Raw genomic sequence first — 17,097 nt, 5'->3', positions numbered from 1 at the left:
ATTTTCGCGCTTGATTACTTGTTTACGTGCATCTCATTGATCTATGTTATGTTCGATCATGGGACCTAAGCCATTGATCTATATTATGTGCGATCATGGGACCTAAGCCATTGATCTATGTTGTGTGCGATCATGGGACCTAAGCCATTGATCTATGTTGTGTGCGATCATGGGACCTAAGCCATTGATCTATGTTATGTGTGATCATGGGACCTAAGCCATTGATCGATCATGGGACCTAAGCCATTGATTTATGTATGTGTTTGGTCATGGGACTTAAGCCATCGACTCAAACTATGATTATGTTTGTCAAGGGGCTCCGTCTCTTGGCGTATGTTTGCAAGTATGATATCGTGTTTTGATTATATATGTGACGTATATGAATATTTTGTTATGTTCCTCACTGAGTATATTTTTCAATATGCTCATCCCTTATCTTTTCAGTTTTGCAGTTTTGGAGTCGAGGTGGCCATGGAAGTCGAGAATGACTAGAGATTTAGTTTTCCCATAGAATTTAAGTTGAACTTGTTAAGTTTTAGTTTATCGTTCTTATTTTATGTTACTACTGATGGAGACGCGTCCAAGCTGGCCAAGGACAAGATGGATCCTTTGATTATTCAAAGTGGGCCAATCACAAGAGCTAGAGCCAAAAGAATAAAGGAGTCCATGATGCTTTTAGTTGGTGAAATTAAAGCCCAAGTCCAAGACAATTCTACATTGGGCCAAATGGTGAATATTATTCAAGTTGGTGGGCTTGAGGCTACTTGAAGTTTGGGCTCATTAAGCTATCATATTTTGGAGGCCCAAATTGAAGAATAAAGTCCACATTTTCGTCCAAATGGGTGCAGCCCACAAAATACTCATTTTAAGTTACTTTTTTTATGTTTAATAAGTGACTTTTGGTGTCCAAGAGACATACCAAGTGTTTTGGAGTTACATTTGTGATTTTATGTGCCTTTTTAATGGTTTTAAGTAGTGGTAAGGGAGTGGGGCTCTCAAGAGACCTTTTTGAGCCTATAAATAGGCATGTAATCACTTGTATTAGTGACACCATTGATATAAACGAAAATTGCTTATGCTTAGTGAGTTGAATTCTCTTTGTTGAGTTTTTCACTTGTTTTAGAACTTATCAAGACACTTGAGCAAGGTCTTGTGGCGTTCATCCATACCGAGGTTCTTGGCTGATTATATAGCCAACGGGTCAAGGTTTCTACGCTCTTTGGGGGTTGATCAAACTAGATTCTCGATCTAGGGAGTCCGCTGCCTACTCATATACGTCGGGTTCTTGGGTCATTATATCCAACGGGTCCTTCGTCCACTTCTATCCATATCATTTGGTTATCAGAGCAATCTGGTATTGATCCAAACTCTATCTTTTATTTTCTTCATCCTTTCATATATATCTCTTATATTCATCCTCATTGTCCTACAAAAATAGTTGCAAAAAAAAAAAAAAAAAATCTGCAAAGTTCCAATATCTTTTTGTTTTCCATTGTTGTTACTTCATATAAACAAAAAAAAAAAAAAAAAAACGAAAAAAAAATATATATATCTCAAAAAAAAAAAATCCAAAATTTCTATTTCACTTCAATTTTCCTTAGGAGTTTCATACACTTGTTCCAAAATATCAATTCTTGCATCCAAGGGCTGAAGTTTGGTGAATTCTACTTGTCTTGTTCTTTCTTGATTTGTTTTAGTTCATTTGAAATTCTTACAAACGAGAATTGAGTGGTAAAAGGCATTGAGTGGTGAGTTTATTTGAGGGGTGGTAAAAGCCTACGAGTGATACACGAGTGTTTGTGTGAGGATATATTTGTGTGAAACACGAGTGAATTGTGAGGTCATGGAAAACACAAATCCTATTGAATTTACATTGCAAGCCATGCAACAACAATTTGCAAGGTTTGGAGCTGTTATGGAAAATGTAACAGAACGATTGGAGAGGCTGGAATTTCAAGCACCACCGAGGAATGAGGAGGAAGGAGAGAGCGAAGGAGAAGATGATCGTACATCAACACATCGAAATGAAAGGCGTGGAGGAGGTAGAAGAAGAAGACATCAAAATGAAGTTGATGGTGACTTGGGAAGCATCAAATTGAAGATCCCAACATTCCAAGGAAGGAGTGATCCTGAAGCCTATTTGGAGTGGGAGAGAAAGGTGGAGCTCATCTTTGAGTGTCACAACTACTCCGAGGAAAAGAAGGTTAGACTTGCTGTAATTGAATTCACTGATTATGCAATAGTTTGGTGGGATCAATTGACAACAAATAGAAGGCGCTATCGAGAGAGACCAATTTCCACGTGGGAGGAAATGAAAAGCATAATGCGTAAGAGATTTGTACCTTCTCATTATTTTCGTGAATTGTATCAAAAATTACAATCTATGAATCAAGGTACTAAATCTGTTGATGAGTACTACAAAGAGATGGAGATTGCCATGATTAGGGCAAATGTTGATGAGGATAGAGAGGCAACCATGGCTCGATTCCTATGCGGGCTGAATAAGGAGATTGCAAACATCGTGGACCTACAACACTATGTGGAGCTGGAGGATATGGTTCACATGGCCATGAAAGTGGAGAGGCAATTGAAGAAGAAGGGAACCTTTCAAAGGAATTTTCCAACAAGTTCTCAATCTTCAAAGTCGAAGGAGTGGACTTCGTCTAAGTCAAATTTTGGGGCAGCCTCTAAACCTCAAAATGATGTGTCCAAATTCAAGTCCAACGAAGGCGAAAAGGGCAAAGGTATCTCTAATTCTACATCTTCTACTAGAAATAGAGATATCAAATGTTTTCGATGTCAAGGTGTTGGACATATTGCATCTCAATGTCCAAACAAAAGGGTGATGGTCTTGAAGCCGAACGGAGAAATTGAATCTGAAAGTGAACATGATGATGATGATAATGAAGATGTTGAACAATTGGAGGAGATTGTACCGGAACATGGTGAGCTTTTGGTGGTTCGAAGGGCTCTAAACGTGCAAATCAAACAGGAGGAAGAACAAAGGGAGAACATCTTCCACACAAGATGTTTAGTCCAAGGTAAAGTTTGCATGTTAATTATTGATGGTGGTAGTTGTACCAATGTTGCAAGTGGCGAGATGGTGGAGAAACTGAACTTAAAAACTGAACGGCATCCTCATCCATATAAGCTACAATGGCTTAATGAATGTGGTGAAATTCGTGTGACCAAACAAGTTCTAATTTCATTTTCTATTGGCAATTATAAAGATGAAGTTCTTTGTGATGTGGTGCCAATGCATGCTAGTCACATTCTTTTGGGGAGGCCATGGCAGTTTGATCGAAGGGTGACCTATGATGGATTCCGCAATCACTACACCTTCAAGCACAACAACAAATCCATCATGCTTGTTTCTTTGACACCTCAACAAGTTCAAGAGGACCAGCAGAAATTGTCTCAAGCAAGGAGAGCTCGTGAGGTTGAGGGCAATAAAAGTGAGGTAGTAAAAAAAGAGTCGAGTGAAAAAAAAAGTCGAGAGAAAAGCAAGAGTGAGGGAAAAGAAAAACAGAATTTTTATGTGAGAACAAAAGAAATAAAGAGTGCAATAGTCGAAGAAAAGAGTGTGTTCATTTTGGTGTACAAAGAGTCATTCTTTAGCACTAACGAACTAACCCCATCTTTGCCTAGTACTTTTGTGTCTCTTTTGCAGGAGTTTGAGGACGTCTTTCCCGAGGAAGAACCAAGTGGATTACCTCCTTTAAGAGGTATTGAGCATCAAATTGACTTTGCTCCCGGGGTTGTTCTACCAAACCGACCAGCTTATCGAGCCAATCCGGAAGAGACTAAAGAGATCCAAAGGCAAGTCCAAGAGTTGTTGGAGAAAGGAAAGATTCGTGAGAGCATGAGTCCATGTGCTGTACCGGTGATTGTTGTGTCCAAGAAAGATGGATCGTGGAGAATGTGCACGGATTGTCGAGCAATTAACAAGATCACGGTAAAGTATCGCTATCCTATTCCTAGGCTAGATGATATGCTTGATGAGTTATATGGGGCAATTGTGTTTAGTAAAATTGATTTGAAAAGTGGTTATCACCAAATTCGAATTCGAGAAGGAGATGAATGGAAAACTGCTTTCAAAACAAAGTATGGTTTGTATGAGTGGTTAGTCATGCCTTTTGGATTAACTAATGCACCTAGTACTTTCATGAGATTGATGCATCATGTTTTGAGAAATTTCATTGGAAAATTTGTGGTTGTTTACTTTGATGACATCTTGATCTATAGCAAAAATGTTGAAGAACATCTTGATCATTTGCGTGCTGTTTTAGACATTTTAAGAAAAGAATCATTGTATGCTAATCTTAAAAAGTGTTCTTTTTGCATGGATAAAGTTGTTTTTCTTGGTTTTGTTGTGAGTGCTAATGGAATTGAAATGGAAAAAGAGAAAGTGAAAGCTATCTTAGAATGGCCAATTCCTCAAAATGTGGCACAAGTGAGAAGTTTTCATGGTCTCGCTAGTTTCTATAGAAGATTTGTTAAGGATTTTAGCACGATTGCTGCACCTTTGAATGAGATAGTGAAAAAGGATGTTGGTTTTCATTGGGGGGAAAAACAAGAACATGCTTTTAATCTCCTTAAAGAAAAACTAACTTCTGCTCCTATTCTTGCATTACCTAACTTTGATAGAATGTTTGAGCTTGAATGTGATGCTTCTGGAGTAGGAGTCGGTGCTGTTTTGTTGCAGGATGGAAAGCCAATTGCTTATTTTAGCGAAAAGTTGAAAGGAGCTCAATTGAACTATCCAACCTACGACAAAGAGTTATATGCTTTGGTAAGAGCTTTGGAAACATGGCAGCATTACTTGTGGCCAAGAGAGTTTGTAATTCACACGGATCATGAATCTCTCAAATACCTCAAGGGTCAAGGTAAGCTTAGCAAGAGACATGTTAAGTGGGTGGAATTCATTGAATCGTTTCCATATGTGATCAAGTACAAAAAAGGGAAGGAAAACATTGTGGCTGATGCGTTGTCTCGAAGGTATGCTTTGATCACTACTTTGAGTTCTAAGCTTCTTGGTTTTGAGTCAATTAAGGAATTGTATGCCAATGATTCTGATTTTGGTTCTATATATTTAGCTTGTGAGCATGCTGCATTTGATAAGTTCTATAAGCATGAGGGCTATTTATTTAGAGAAAATAAATTGTGCATTCCTAAGTGTTCCATGCGTGAATTGCTTGTTCGTGAAGCTCATGGGGGTGGGTTAATGGGACATTTTGGTGTTCATAAGACTTTGGAAGTTTTGCATGAACATTTCTTTTGGCCTAAAATGCGTGTTGATGTTGAGAAAATTTGTGGAAGATGCATAACTTGCATGCAAGCTAAATCAAAATCACATCCACATGGTTTGTATAAACCATTACCTATTCCTAGTGCACCTTGGGAGGATATTTCCATGGACTTTGTTTTGGGTTTGCCTAGAACACGAAGGGGTAAGGATTCAATTTTTGTGGTTGTTGATAGATTTTCAAAAATAGCACACTTCATTCCATGTCATAAGAGTGATGATGCAACTCACATTGCTGATTTGTCTCCTTATTTTGGTGAATTAGATTCGAGGACGAATCCACTTGAAGAAGAAGGGAATGATGGAGACGCGTCCAAGCTGGCCAAGGACAAGATGGATCCTTTGATTATTCAAAGTGGGCCAATCACAAGAGCTAGAGCCAAAAGAATAAAGGAGTCCATGATGCTTTTAGTTGGTGAAATTAAAGCCCAAGTCCAAGACAATTCTACATTGGGCCAAATGGTGAATATTATTCAAGTTGGTGGGCTTGATGCTACTTGAAGTTTGGGCTCATTAAGCTATCATATTTTGGAGGCCCAAATTGAAGAATAAAGTCCACATTTTCGTCCAAATGGGTGCAGCCCACAAAATACTCATTTTAAGTTACTTTTTTTATGTTTAATAAGTGACTTTTGGTGTCCAAGAGACATACCAAGTGTTTTGGAGTTACATTTGTGATTTTATGTGCCTTTTTAATGGTTTTAAGTAGTGGTAAGGGAGTGGGGCTCTCAAGAGACCTTTTTGAGCCTATAAATAGGCATGTAATCACTTGTATTAGTGACACCATTGATATAAACGAAAATTGCTTATGCTTAGTGAGTTGAATTCTCTTTGTTGAGTTTTTCACTTGTTTTAGAACTTATCAAGACACTTGAGCAAGGTCTTGTGGCGTTCATCCATACCGAGGTTCTTGGCTGATTATATAGCCAACGGGTCAAGGTTTCTACGCTCTTTGGGGGTTGATCAAACTAGATTCTCGATCTAGGGAGTCCGCTGCCTACTCATATACGTCGGGTTCTTGGGTCATTATATCCAACGGGTCCTTCGTCCACTTCTATCCATATCAACTACTTTAGTATTGGCAAATTGATTTTTTAAATTAGTTTAAATTATGAAAGTCAAGAAATTTTATTTTTAACTATTAGTCCTTCAAGTTTTTAGTTTGAAAAGTTTATAAAAATTGGGGTGTTACAGAATTGGTAGACCGCAAGAGCTCATTATAATTCAATAGCAAACACCACGCGTTTATCACATCAATATCCACAATGTTTCCCATGTGTAGAGTACGAAAATTCATCCTTCGCAGGATAGTATCTCCGCAGGCGAACAGTACCTCGTCACTGCAGACAAAACAAAATATAATCTTTTACTTTAAACAAAATATATATATTTATATATATATATATATATATATTTATACTCTTCCTCGGCCGCATTGTATATGGCAAACATCCCCAATAATTTCTCCTTTTTATTCAGCCTCTTGCTTGCATTGATACTCCTTTCAATGTAGGGAGATAAGTTGAAACTAGATTTCTTAAGTGCATCTTTTCCCCTGCATCTATTTGTCAATGGAGAAGGTTGCATTGGAACCACCTAAATATACACCAACATTTACAACAATTCTCAGTTTACCATTTGATATTCACAAAAAATATCAAGATTACACAAAGAATATCAAAATTACAACCAATTTGTAGACTAAGAGAAAAGGGTTTGGGGGGGTGAGCAACAATATGTGTATATACGTCATTTGATATCATTCGTTGAACCTAAAAGTTAAACACAACTTCTCTAATTAATTTATATACCATATAGGCTAGCATCAAAAAATAGCTACAGTAGCCATACATACATTAGGTACGAGAGGACGCAAAACGGTACGCTGCTGTGTTTTTGCCCCAACGCACACACGCAAATCCTGTTTAAGATATCATATATTACAACCATATCGAATTCAGTCAAATTCTACCACGACGTAACCTCTTTACCACATTCTTGGGATTTTCAAAAACAAAATTTTCTTTCCCACGCTTTGCTATATTTGTCATCGCTAAACGACCGGTCTGCATTGCGTCTCCTAGAACCACATCTGCTTCGCACCCAACCTGCTAAAGGGTTCCAAATCATACCAAATATAAGAATTATTCATGCAATAATACTATAAATTCGTGCACAAAATGTGTAAGTTTCACAGCTATACTAAATTATACTATATATAACATCAATCGATAACTGATTTCATTTGCGATATGTCAATAAATTTACTTACCTCCAAATTCGCTCGCCCACCAACTTCGGCACTCTTAGCGATAGCACTCCCCACGGCAGGCTGTTTAGGGGCAATAAAAACATTCATAAACACTTCCAACACAATTCATGAGATTGAATTTTGATACGCAAGTTAATATCTTTAAATACCTCAACAATCGAATTCACACCATCACCACCATTATTTGAGTTATCAGCCCCAAATGCTGGCTGTGTATGGCAAATGGAAAAATTCATTTAAGATAAAAACATTCATAAACACTTCTAACACAATTCATGAGATTGATTTTAATATATAAATAATGTGTACTTTAATATATATTATCTTAAGATAAATCTATATATTAACTGCCATTGCTTCACAGGCTCAACATACTAATGATGCTTACATTCAAGCTCTACTAAAATTAAACTTTAAATGTTATTATATAAACTCCACTTAACATAACAGCGTAGTATCTTACGAATTTTTCAATAAACCAACAAAAAATATTACTATCTAACTCCCAATATCGTAAGTAACTAAAGTACAATACATATCAAACACTTACATCGATCCCATCAGAAAATGGAACACCGCTCGATCCGCCGGTTGTTCGAATGTTTTGTTCTTGGAAATAATCATATTTTTCACCAATTCAATTCAATAAAAAAAATTAAAACAAAACTAAAACTACAAAACCATACTTCAACAACCACAGATCCGTCCGTGACACGTGTCTGCACATGTGGAATAGGACCACCAGATCCAGTGCTTCCACTAATCAAGTCACCCTGAATTGATCAATAATAACTAATTTAACTTACATTTTTTTAACACACTCAATTCGTACAACCAAAATTTTTTACCTAATAAACAACTATAACTCAAACATGTGACAAGGCACGTATTAAACTTATATTACTTTTGAAAAAAAAAAAAAATAGGTGCCAAACAATATATAATTATAGCAACACAAAACCACCTTTGACGCCGCATTTACCAGCCCTTCGGTTTCAGCATCAACCACATTCACACCATTTTTCGAGTCCACTTCCATCAGTTGAGTTGCTCCAATACTAAAAGAGGGAATCTCATCGATTAAACCTGACCTTGATGAAGTCTTTGGTAGTAATTCTATGGCTGATTTGACAAATTCAGGATCATACCAAACATCGTCAAACCATGCAATGTTCTGATCCGGAGTACGAGGGTCGGGATCCGACGTCTCTCTCTGTCCAACCTCATGTGCAACTTCAGCATCCAAGGATGTATCACCCGTGCTAGGATCATCAGCTTCTACATTGCCATCCTCGATATTCATAACCTTGTCGATAGGCAACGCTGTTAGTGTAATAGGTGCATGAAGTAGCAAATTCTTTGCTTCTTTAAACTTCAAGATGAACTCATTCGAAGCTAAAGTTTCCTCGTCCGCTGAGTTAATGGCCAGCAGTATCTCATCCCTCACACGTTCAAACGTTTTCAGCTTTTTCCCAATAATCGCAGTAATGGACTCATCCTCAACTTCAATTGGATCGAGAATAATACCATCACCAAAACGACCACATTTTATCTCATCAAGCTCCCTGTCTTTCAGTTTCTTTGTGCACCAATTCTTAAATAAAGGAAAGCTCCTGCTTACACGCACTCTTGCCCATGTAACCCTATCAACGTAAAACACCTGCATTTATTACATAAATTAGTACTCAAAATTTGCAACCAAAGCAATAAAATAAAAGTGGATATTGCCATCTTACCGCGTGAAACATAATAGGCCCAGTGTACATGGATTGTGTATCCTTTTCCCATTTACCTTTGCTCTCAACCAAAGAATCAACTACATACTCGCACCAATTGAAGTCACGCACAACTGTCAAATCATCTAGGCTCTTAATAACCCTAGGAACGACAGATCCATGCGTGGTGCTCTCTATCAGGCAATGTGTAACCATCACTAGAAAATGCAGCTTGAACCATCGCCCCCCATCCACAGAAGCTATCATCGCGTCTTTAACATCACTGATTTTTATAGTCTTTCGATTTTTATCCGGAAAACAGCTTACCCACACATCATACAAGTCTGTAGTCTCACACTTATCCAGAAGTTCCAACGATCTATCACCACGAGGAAATCCGAGTACGCGATAGGCATCCTCATCTGTCACCTCAATTGTCTTCCCAGATGGAAGCACGATCTCCGACCTTCGGGCATGGAAGCAATCTAGCACCCAATAATCTAGCTTTGACGGCATCTCCTGGATTGTAAGATCAAGGACAGACCCGAACCCCAATGATTTAACAGCCTCTTTCTGGACGTCGTTCATCTCTTTAACAGCTTTCAATAGAACGCATGGCGTACTCCGAATGTACAGAGACGGGTAATCATCATAGCTCTTCACTTGTAACTTAGTGTAGTTTCCCACTGCAAGCTTTCGCTTGTCAATCCTTTTCCTCTTGGCAGGAGCTACCGGAGAAACAACTCCAACATCATGAACAACCAAACTACCAGCAGCATCTTTGCCCGACGTCTCACCCAATTTCCTCTTCAATATTTCACCTGCTAAGAAAAATGTGCTTTAAGTTAAACATACTAACATTCAACAAAAATTTTCAAACTCATCATACACATATAGGGCACCTCATCTTAGCACATAAGTCAATGAATACAAATAAGTATGAAATACATTTTCTAGTAGTTAAACATACCACCAAGTATCGATCGCTTAAAAGCTAATAATGCAGGATCATTCCGATACTTCGTACGAACTGCATAACAAATTAATGGTATAATCTATATTTCAGTATAATGTACAACTCTATACTATATCACATAATTCTTTATTATTAAATAATTAAGAATATCACACCTTCATTCAAACGTGCATCGCCTAAATTCGCCTCTTTCCCCTTTCTGTAAGTAGCCACTTTCTCTTTTCCCTTCACACTACCTGAATGAGCAAGTAGTAAAGTTTGATACATATTCATACAAAAAACAATACAATAAATACTACTAACTCAACGCAAAACAAGTATGATTCAAAAAAAAAAAAAAAATTCAGAATGTGAAAAAAATCACGCACTGTTACTGGAATATTAGCACCTCAAACACATATATTCACGCGACACCTAATAGTACAAATATATAAACTAAACAAGACAAAAAAAAACAGCACGAATACTAGTTCAAGTAACACGAATCACGCAATGAACCATTACGAATACAAAATACCTATAAAATCACTAAATAATAAATCAAACTCAAATGTTAGTCACCAGTTTTCTAACACATAATTGAAGCTACTGATATGTACCAGTGGTAGAAATGAAATAACGACTTCACACAACACAAATATATTATTAGAATGACAGTGACATAGCCCACTTGTGGACATATACTTATATTTACAAAATAATATTCATGCCCACCCCGGACAATATTCACACGACACCGTATCATACAAAATATATACCCTATGCGTAATCAATAACCAATGCACGAATTTTACCTCAAAGACCACTAATCACGAATAAAACCATGCCTAAGATATACAACGGAATGCAAAATAGCTAACAAAATTCTCACAGCAAACATTTATATTCATATGTTCGTACAGAATTTCAAATGTTCACTTAATTCCAAAATCACCTCTTGTAACGCGAGGACTACCCTCAACGAAATCATTAGCATCATTCACACCTTTCCCTTTTGCTTTGCTTTTGGGCGTCCCTACACAATAATAAATCAGTTAAAAACAACACAAGCCACCAAAAAAGGCAAAATCACTCATTGAATCAATACTAGCGAATAAAAATTCGTCACCTTTTTTTGAAGCAATACTACCATCACGGATTGCCGACCCGTCAACAATGTTTTTTCCCTTGTCCTTTTTTGTACGATTTCCTTAATTTTTACAGTACACACAAATTATTACAACACTAACAAGTAAAGCAAAACAATAAATACCTACAAAAAAAAATCCAAACTAGAACAACAAACCCCAAAAACACAAATGCGACGCACATTCTCAAATCTATCCATCAAATACGAGGTGAAAATGGGTTTTCAACAACCACAAAATATTGAATAATTATACGACACTAGTCTATTTTTCAACCCCACAAAAATTAGGGACCACCAAAAAATTTTACGGTTCGTACCCCCCCCCACCCCAAAATGATGCATTTAACTTTCATTAAAATCAAGAAATAAAAAATTCACATACAATACAATCGTATTTCATATCAAATCTCACCGGTATTACTACCCTTTGTTATTGCCATCACCGGAACAACCTAAACGATCTACAAACGTCCGGAAATAGGGTTGCTTTCAAATGCGCCTCCGCCACTCTCCCGTCGTCCAATTTTTTTTTTTTTTCAGAAATGAGTTCGAGGGTTTCTGAATCGACTGATTGGGGTAGTTCGCTTTAGGGTGTATATTCATTTAATTCGTCCATTAAATCATAATTTTGCAGCCTTTTTATTTTTTGATTCACGCAAGTAATAATGAGATCTCCATCTGCCATGAAATCGATATTCCCAATCAATGCAGCGTTATTTAAGGGATACGAATTGTATTCCAGTTTTCTGTATTTAATACGTCAAAACCACATTCCAATAGTACCCTCATTTTCAATAACGCATGAATAGCTTAATTACTTAAAATGAATAAATCGAAATCTTGACTGCAAGATCTGAACCGATAGATTAGTAATATCTAGGGTTAAGATTAGTCCTTAATATATATACTAAGAGGAGTTTATGGAATAACTACACCCTATATATATATATATATATATATAGGGGAGGGCTAGAATAAAAGCACTCTTAAGTGTATAAAATATAAATGATTTTCAGCCCTTAGATCATCAAGTTCTACGGTTGATTCGTAACTCTGTTGGATGAATTCGTGGTCCTGAGTTCGAATCCCAAAGGTATCAAAAATTTATTTTTCGCAATTCGTAACCATGTTGGATGAATTCGTAACCCCGTTGGATAAAATTCGTACATTAAAAAACGTTTATATTTTATACACTTAAAAGTGTTTTTATTCTAGCCCTCCCATATATATATATATATATAGGGCTGGGCTAGAATAAAAACACTCTTAAGTGTATAAAATATAAATGGTTTTCAGCCCTTAGATCATCAAGATCTACGGTTGATTCGTAACCCTTTTGGATGAATTCGTGGTCCTGGGTTCGAATCCTAAAGGTAGCAAAATTTTATTTTTCACAATTCGTAACCATGTTGGATGAATTCGTAACCCTGTTGGATAAAATTCGTACATTAAAAAACGTTTATATTTATATTTTAAGAAGTGTTTTTACTGTAGCCCTCCCCTATATAGGGGGCGGTTATTCAATAAACCACCCTTATTTTAAGAATTACAAACCAGCAAAAATGCATGAATTTTATGTATAACACGCATGAATAAACTGTATAAAGGCATGAATTGCGAAAAATAATTTTTTGCTACCTTTGGGATTCGAACTCAGGACCATGAATTTATCCAACAAGGTGATGAATCAACCGTAGATCTTGATGATCTAAGGGCTGAAAATGGTTCCTAATTTATATTTTAAGAAGCGTATATATATATATATATATATATATATATATATATATATATATATATATATATATTTCAGTATTTTTTTTTACTGTTTTTCTTTTGCATTTTTTTTATATTTTGCCTTTTTTTATCCTTTATGGTATTTTTTTTTGTTTTTCGATTGTTTTTCTTTTACATTTTTTATATATATTTTTGTGAAAAATATAATGTTTTTAAAATATTACATTCTTCATAACAATAATTACTTTTTTTATGACAATAATACTTGAGCAAATAACTAAAAGTATAAGTTCTTGTGAGTAAAAATAACAATTATTGTGAACAAATGTTTCAAAATTATTACATTTGTTTATGATAATAGTTACTTTTATTTATTAGAACTTGTACTTTCAATTATTTGGTTAAGTAATTATTATAGGCGAAAAAGTAGTTATTGATATGAATAAAAGTAGTGCTTATTTTTATTCATTGGAACTTATATATTTAGTTATTTAGTCAAGTAAAAATTGTCCTAAGAGTAACCATTGATATGATAAAAGGTAATGTTTTAACAATATTACATTTCTTCACAATAATGTTTATTTTTGTTCATAAGAACTTTTACTTTTAGTTATTTTCTCAAGTAATTATTTTTGTAAGTAAAAATAATTATTGATGTGAAGAAAATTAATGGTATTTTCACTCGCTAGAACTTTTATTCTTAGCTATTTGGTCAAGTAATTACTGTCGTAATAAAAAGTAATTTTTTTAAAATCAAATAAAAAGTTATTATTGTTACAATGAAATGTAATGTTTCAAAATTATTACATTTGTTCACAATAATTGTTACTTGACCAAATAGTTAAGAATAAAAGTATTAACGAGTGAAAATAACATTACTTTTCTTCACATCAATAACTACTTTCACTTACAAAAATATTTACTTGCTAACGTTACATTACATCATATCAATAGTTACTTTTCATTACGACAAAATATTGAATGATAGGAAATACTTATATTGACATAAGTATATATTTGTTCTAACAAATATATATGTTAGGCTTTATAAATGTAAATATTAGAGTTTAGTATTCAATGTTTAGGGTTTAGTATTCAAGGTTTAAAGTTTAGTATTCAGTGTTTAGGGTTCAGTCTTCAGGATTTAGGTTGTAGAAAAATATTGAATGATAAGAAATACTTATATTGACATAAGTATACATTAGTACTACAAATGTATATGTTAGGCTTTATAAAAATAAATATTACCATTACGGTTTAATATTCAAGGTTTAGGGTTTAGTATTCATTATTTAGGATTTAATTAGTATTCAGTGTTTAGGGTTTAGTATTTATTATTTAGGGTTTAGTATTCAGTGTTTAGGGCTTAGTATTCATTATTTAGGATTTAGTATTCGATGTTTCGGGTTTACAAAATATTGAATGATAGGAAATACTTATATTGACATAAGTATATATTTGTTCTAACAAATGTATATGTTAGGCTTTATAAATGTAAATATTACTATTAGGGTTTAGTATTCAAGGTTTAGGGTTTAGTATTCAAGGTTTAAGGTTTAGTATTCAGTGTTTAGGGTTCAGTCTTCAGGATTTAGGTTGTAGAAAAATATTGAATGATAAGAAATACTTATATTGACATAAGTATACATTTGTACATACAAATGTATATGTTAGGTTTTATAAAAGTAAATATTACCATTATGATTTAGTATTCAAGGTTTAGGGTTTAGTATTCAAGATTTAAGGTTTAGTATTCAGTGTTTAAGGTTTGGTATTGATTATTTAGGGTTCAGTTTTCAGGATTTAGGTTGTAGAAAATAGTGAATGATAATAAATACTTATATTGACATAAGTATATATACATTTGTGCATACAAATGTATATCTTAGGATAAATAAAAGTAAATATTACCATTAGGGGTTTAGTATTCATTATTTAGGATTTAATTAGTATTCAGTGTTTAGGATTTAGTATTCATAATTACATTAGAAAATATAATACTTTATATTGAATGAAATGTAAATATTACAATAACATAAGTATACATTTGTGCAACAAATGTATATTTTATACTTATTAAAAGTAAATTATTTCTATTAGAGTTTAAGATTTAGTGTTTAGGGTTTAATGTTCAGGGTTTAGGGTTTAGAAAATATAATATTTTATAGGGTTAATTGCCTGTAAATCCATAACGTTTACACGGAATTGGTTTTTGCTCCTAATTTAAAAAATCCGCCTCTAAATACATAACCTTTCATTTTTGTCTCGTTTTTGTCCGATGACCGGTTTTTTCTTATGCCGGCGCCGGAAATGACACGGTGGCAGCTGGAATCGACGATGTGGCAGCCGGAATTGACACCTAAGTATATATTTGACATGTGGAATAAAATTAAACAAAAAAAAGAAAAATAATTGACATGTGGAAATACCCCTCCCCCCCAATCGTCTTCTTCCCCCTCCCCTTCCCCCATCCGGCGCCCGCCGCCCCCTCTCCTTCCCCCACCATCTGTCGCTGCCCTCTCTCCTTCATTCCCCTACCATCTGCCACCGCCACCTCTCCTTCCTTCCCCCACCATCTGCCACCGCCACCTCCCCCATCATAACCTCGGCGCCACCAGTTTCCCCCTCCTCGAACCTGCGTCGACCTTCCCCCTTCCTCTGAAACTTCGTCGCCTTCCTCCAGATCTATGTCACCGCAGTGAGAATTAAGGATCTGTTGGAATTGAAGGGGGGGTTTCAGAGGGAGATAATAAGGTTGAAGTCGGTGGTGGGTTTATGTGTAATTGAGCGAGAATGGAATTGATCAGAATCGGGGCGGTGGTTGGCTTCTCGCCACTACTGTCGCTGTGAGCACTGTAGGGGGCGGGAAGAGGGGGAGAGATGCAGCTGGCTGCAGGGGACGGCGATGGTGACGGTGGTGGGGTGTGCGCTGCGGCGAAATTGATACGATTTTTGAAGCTTCGAATTCGGCTGTAGCAATTTCAATAGCTTCTTGCTACCATGTTTCACCTCTGTCATTGTGTGCGTGTGTGATTGTGTGAGAGGGTCACAGGGCCAGCGGCAATGGTGGCGGTAGGGGCAGCGGCGGCGAGTGTGGGAAAGGGGTGCCGGGATCTGGGAATGAGGGATGGGCAGACGGGATCTGGGGGAGGGGGAGGGCCGACGGGTCTGGGGATGCGGGAGGGGTTGACGAGCTCATGGGAAGGGGAGGGCCGATGGGTCTGTGGAGGGAAAGGGGGTGGCCGGCACCGGCGTGTGGTGGCGGCAGGCGGCACCAGCAGGTGGGGGAGGAGAAGTTAGGGTTTGAGAGTGGGAATATGATGATGTGGATGTTTTTTTTATTATTTTTTTTAATTTTTTTTTCACATGTTCTAAATGTGCCTAGGTGTCAATTTCCGGCTGCCACCGCATCAATTCCGGCTGCCACCGTGTCATTTCCGGCGCCGGCGTAAGAAAAAATCGATCATCGGACAAAAACGAGACAAAAATGAAAGGTTATGTATTTAGAGGCGGATTTTTTAAATTAGGAGCAAAAACCAATTCCGTGTAAACGTTATGGATTTACAGGCAATTAACCCTATTTTATATTGAATGAAAGAAAATACTTATATTAACATAAGTCTACATTTGTGCTAACAAATGTATATTTTATACTTATTAAATAACGTAGAAATAAATAAAATACATAAAAAATAATCAAATAATTATTCATGTAATCATTGTTGTAAGAAAAAGTAATTATTGAAATAATGAAAAATAATGCTGAAAACAAATTACTTTTATTTTTTTATGAATAATTACTTTTTGTCATAATAATAATTATTTTGAAATAATGTAAAAATAAAAAAATACGAACAAAAAATAAATAAAAATACATTATAAAAAATCAGAAAAAAGTAATTATTATTATGCCAAAAATTTAAAACTGAAAAATAGCAAAAATGAAAAAGATAAAAAACTGAAAAA

General features: G+C 35.7%; 3 protein-coding genes across 3 annotated transcripts; 1 reads left to right on the top strand and 2 right to left on the bottom strand.

Annotated features, from left to right (window-relative positions):
- Positions 1-1,843: 1,843 nt before the first annotated feature.
- LOC130997442 (uncharacterized) lies at positions 1,844-6,223 on the top strand. Its single transcript, XM_057922793.1, has 2 exons — positions 1,844-5,720; positions 6,162-6,223. The coding sequence occupies exons 1-2, from the start codon at positions 1,844-1,846 to the stop codon at positions 6,221-6,223; spliced, it is 3,939 nt and encodes a 1,312-aa protein (XP_057778776.1).
- A 253-nt stretch (positions 6,224-6,476) lies between these two features.
- On the bottom strand, positions 6,477-7,739 carry LOC130997361 (uncharacterized). The gene is made up of 5 exons (XM_057922683.1): positions 7,578-7,739; positions 7,297-7,413; positions 7,161-7,226; positions 6,726-6,901; positions 6,477-6,645 (listed from the first exon to the last, which is right to left on the bottom strand). The coding sequence occupies exons 1-5, from the start codon at positions 7,662-7,664 to the stop codon at positions 6,477-6,479; spliced, it is 615 nt and encodes a 204-aa protein (XP_057778666.1). The 5' UTR covers positions 7,665-7,739.
- Positions 7,740-9,239: 1,500 nt separating this feature from the next.
- On the bottom strand, positions 9,240-11,837 carry LOC130997278 (uncharacterized). Its single transcript, XM_057922580.1, has 6 exons — positions 11,810-11,837; positions 11,377-11,457; positions 11,203-11,283; positions 10,424-10,504; positions 10,263-10,322; positions 9,240-10,113 (listed from the first exon to the last, which is right to left on the bottom strand). Exons 1-6 carry the CDS (start codon positions 11,835-11,837, stop codon positions 9,263-9,265), a joined length of 1,182 nt encoding a protein of 393 aa, XP_057778563.1. The 3' UTR covers positions 9,240-9,262.
- Between the last annotated feature and the right edge of the window lie 5,260 nt (positions 11,838-17,097).

The sequence above is a fragment of the Salvia miltiorrhiza genome, chromosome 1 (assembly GCF_028751815.1).
Source record: "Salvia miltiorrhiza cultivar Shanhuang (shh) chromosome 1, IMPLAD_Smil_shh, whole genome shotgun sequence".
In the NCBI taxonomy this organism is placed as follows: domain Eukaryota; kingdom Viridiplantae; phylum Streptophyta; class Magnoliopsida; order Lamiales; family Lamiaceae; genus Salvia; species Salvia miltiorrhiza.
The sequence above is the reverse complement of the archived record's forward strand: the minus strand, read 5'-3'. Positions and strand labels throughout refer to the sequence as shown.

What these genes read in the sequence shown, in the direction of transcription:
- LOC130997361 (XM_057922683.1), bottom strand. Translation starts at nt 7,664, where the DNA reads ATGAATGTTTTTATTGCCCCTAAACAGCCTGCCGTGGGGAGTGCTATC. An exon ending in TGCGTCCTCTCGTACCTAAT is followed by an intron (nt 6,902 to 7,160) that starts GTATGTATGGCT and finishes GTGTATATTTAG; the next exon opens with GTGGTTCCAATGCAACCTTC. An exon ending in TACAATGCGGCCGAGGAAGA is followed by an intron (nt 6,646 to 6,725) that starts GTATAAATATAT and finishes TTTTGTCTGCAG; the next exon opens with TGACGAGGTACTGTTCGCCT.
- LOC130997442 (XM_057922793.1), top strand. Translation starts at nt 1,844, where the DNA reads ATGGAAAACACAAATCCTATTGAATTTACATTGCAAGCCATGCAACAA. An exon ending in GTCCATGATGCTTTTAGTTG is followed by an intron (nt 5,721 to 6,161) that starts GTGAAATTAAAG and finishes CACTTGTTTTAG; the next exon opens with AACTTATCAAGACACTTGAG.
- LOC130997278 (XM_057922580.1), bottom strand. Translation starts at nt 11,837, where the DNA reads ATGGCAATAACAAAGGGTAGTAATACCG. An exon ending in CGATGCACGTTTGAATGAAG is followed by an intron (nt 10,323 to 10,423) that starts GTGTGATATTCT and finishes TTTGTTATGCAG; the next exon opens with TTCGTACGAAGTATCGGAAT. An exon ending in TAAGCGATCGATACTTGGTG is followed by an intron (nt 10,114 to 10,262) that starts GTATGTTTAACT and finishes TTTTCTTAGCAG; the next exon opens with GTGAAATATTGAAGAGGAAA.